This window comes from Austrofundulus limnaeus, unplaced genomic scaffold, assembly GCF_001266775.1.
Source record: "Austrofundulus limnaeus strain Quisiro unplaced genomic scaffold, Austrofundulus_limnaeus-1.0 Scaffold671, whole genome shotgun sequence".
NCBI lineage: Eukaryota > Metazoa > Chordata > Actinopteri > Cyprinodontiformes > Rivulidae > Austrofundulus > Austrofundulus limnaeus.
Window position 1 is genome coordinate 261,513 of NW_013953073.1, and position 1,966 is coordinate 263,478.

The 1,966-nt window shown below is 45.4% G+C and overlaps 1 protein-coding gene across 1 annotated transcript in view; it reads left to right on the forward strand.

Moving 5' to 3' along the window:
- Nucleotides 1-1,743: 1,743 nt before the first annotated feature.
- Nucleotides 1,744-1,966, forward strand: part of snrpb (small nuclear ribonucleoprotein polypeptides B and B1) — a gene marked incomplete at its 5' end in the record, with an annotated part of 9,013 nt that continues 8,790 nt past the window's right edge. Inside the window, 1 exon segment of the mRNA XM_014027671.1 lies at nucleotides 1,744-1,895. Coding sequence (XP_013883125.1) covers nucleotides 1,744-1,895 — 152 coding nt within the window.

Below are 1,966 nucleotides of genomic sequence, written 5' to 3' on the forward strand. Positions count from 1 at the left end.
GTCTGTCAGCTTAGGCTCCACCCCTTCCTGTTTGTATGCATGTCTGTCAGCCTAGGCTCCGCCCCTTCCTGTTTGTATGTCTGTCAGCCTAGGCTCCGCCCCTTCCTGTTTGTATGCATGTCTGTCAGCCTAGGCTCCGCCCCTTCCTGTTTGTATGTCTGTCTGTCAGCCTAGGCTCCACCCCTTCCTGTTTGTATGTCTGTCAGCCTAGGCTCCACCCCTTCCTGTTTGTATGCATGTCTGTCAGCATAGGCTCTGCCCCTTCCTGTTTATATGTCTGTCAGCCTAGGCTCCGCCCCTTCCTGTTTGTATGTCTGTCAGCCTAGGCTCCGCCTCCTCCTTGACAGGTAGAAAAGGTTTTAGTGAACACATTAGAGCTAAATATGAATCGTTTGAAATGAAACGTTTTTAATTTCAACTTTTATGTTCCAGAATAAAACCTTTGGACTGACACACAAACACACACACAAACACACAAACAAACACACAAACACTAGGGTATTGTTTGAGTATTCTGTTACTATGAAATGATAATACACAAATATTTGTCAGATAGCTTCAGTAAAACAATAAATGTATTCTGAGTCATATTTTCTCTCCATGATCTTTATAAAGTGTTGTAGAGGGTCACCTGTAACCAGGAGCTTCCACCATCCATGGAGACCTCCTCCTCCTCCTCCTCCTCCTCCTCTGATGATCATCTTAAACATTACAGATGTGAACTATTAAAGGTCAAATTGTGTTATAAATTGATGACGCCCACCGGTCTACCACATGATTGGGTCGACACAGGCCCTTCTTGGATTGTCTGAAAAGCTATTTTCATTTTGGACATCCTGACCCCGCCTCTTGGTTGTCTCATGGACAACAAGAACAAAGACCTTCAAGTTCTCCACCACGACACCTGTCCGTTTGTGAAAATGAAAGGGAGAAAAGCCATGACTTCATTCACCCAATACAGGAAGCACAATCAAAGTTTCAGCCAATCAGAGCAGAGCAGGACCGGTCGTTGGCTCTGTTCACTGTTTATTGGTTGAAGGAACCGTCAGTTTAAAGCCTGTATAACCATTGGTTGAAGGTTTTAACAACAAAACACCTTGTTTTTTCTCTTAGTTTCACACATCAAAGGCTTGTAGTTTAAATCCACTGTTTTAACTTGTCTGAACAACCAGGAGGGGGGGCTGTTGTCCTCATGTTGACCCCTGTTTCATCACTGTGTGTAAATTAAATTTATAAAGCACAATAACTGAAACTTTAGCTTTAAATTTAATTAGCAAAAGCTACTTAACTGAAATACAAAATAACATACATACTCTGGCATTGACCTGCTGCTAGCAAGCTAACATTAGCAGGAGGTCAGCTAACATTAGCAGGAGGNTGGACAGGTGGACAGGTGACAGTGGACAGGTGACAGTGGACAGGTGGACAGTGGACAGGTGGACAGTGAACAGTGGACAGGTGGACAGTGGACAGGTGGACAGGTGGACAGGTGAACAGTGAACAGGTGCAGTCACTGCCCCTCCTTTAAAACCAGTCAGATATCTGTACTGGTTTAGTTCTGCTCATGAACCCAGGAGAAATGCTGCAGCTGCTTTTACAAATATAATTTATATAAAATATGACGTCATCCTCGGAGGAACAGAGTCCAGGAAACACTGAGAGGTGGTCACCTGAGCTGAGACAGGTGACCCATGCACACACAGTGATTGGTTGGTGACGTGCTGCTCTGTGATTGGTTGTCAGACGGTGGGGAAGAGCAGTAAGATGCTGCAGCACATCGACTACAGGATGAGGTGCATCCTGCAGGACGGACGCATTTTCATTGGAACCTTCAAGGCCTTCGACAAACACATGAACCTGATCCTGTGTGACTGCGACGAGTTCAGGAAGATCAAGTAGGTGGAGGCTCCGCCCCTTCCTGTTTGTATGTCTGTCAGCTTAGGCTCCACCCCTTCCTGTTTGTATG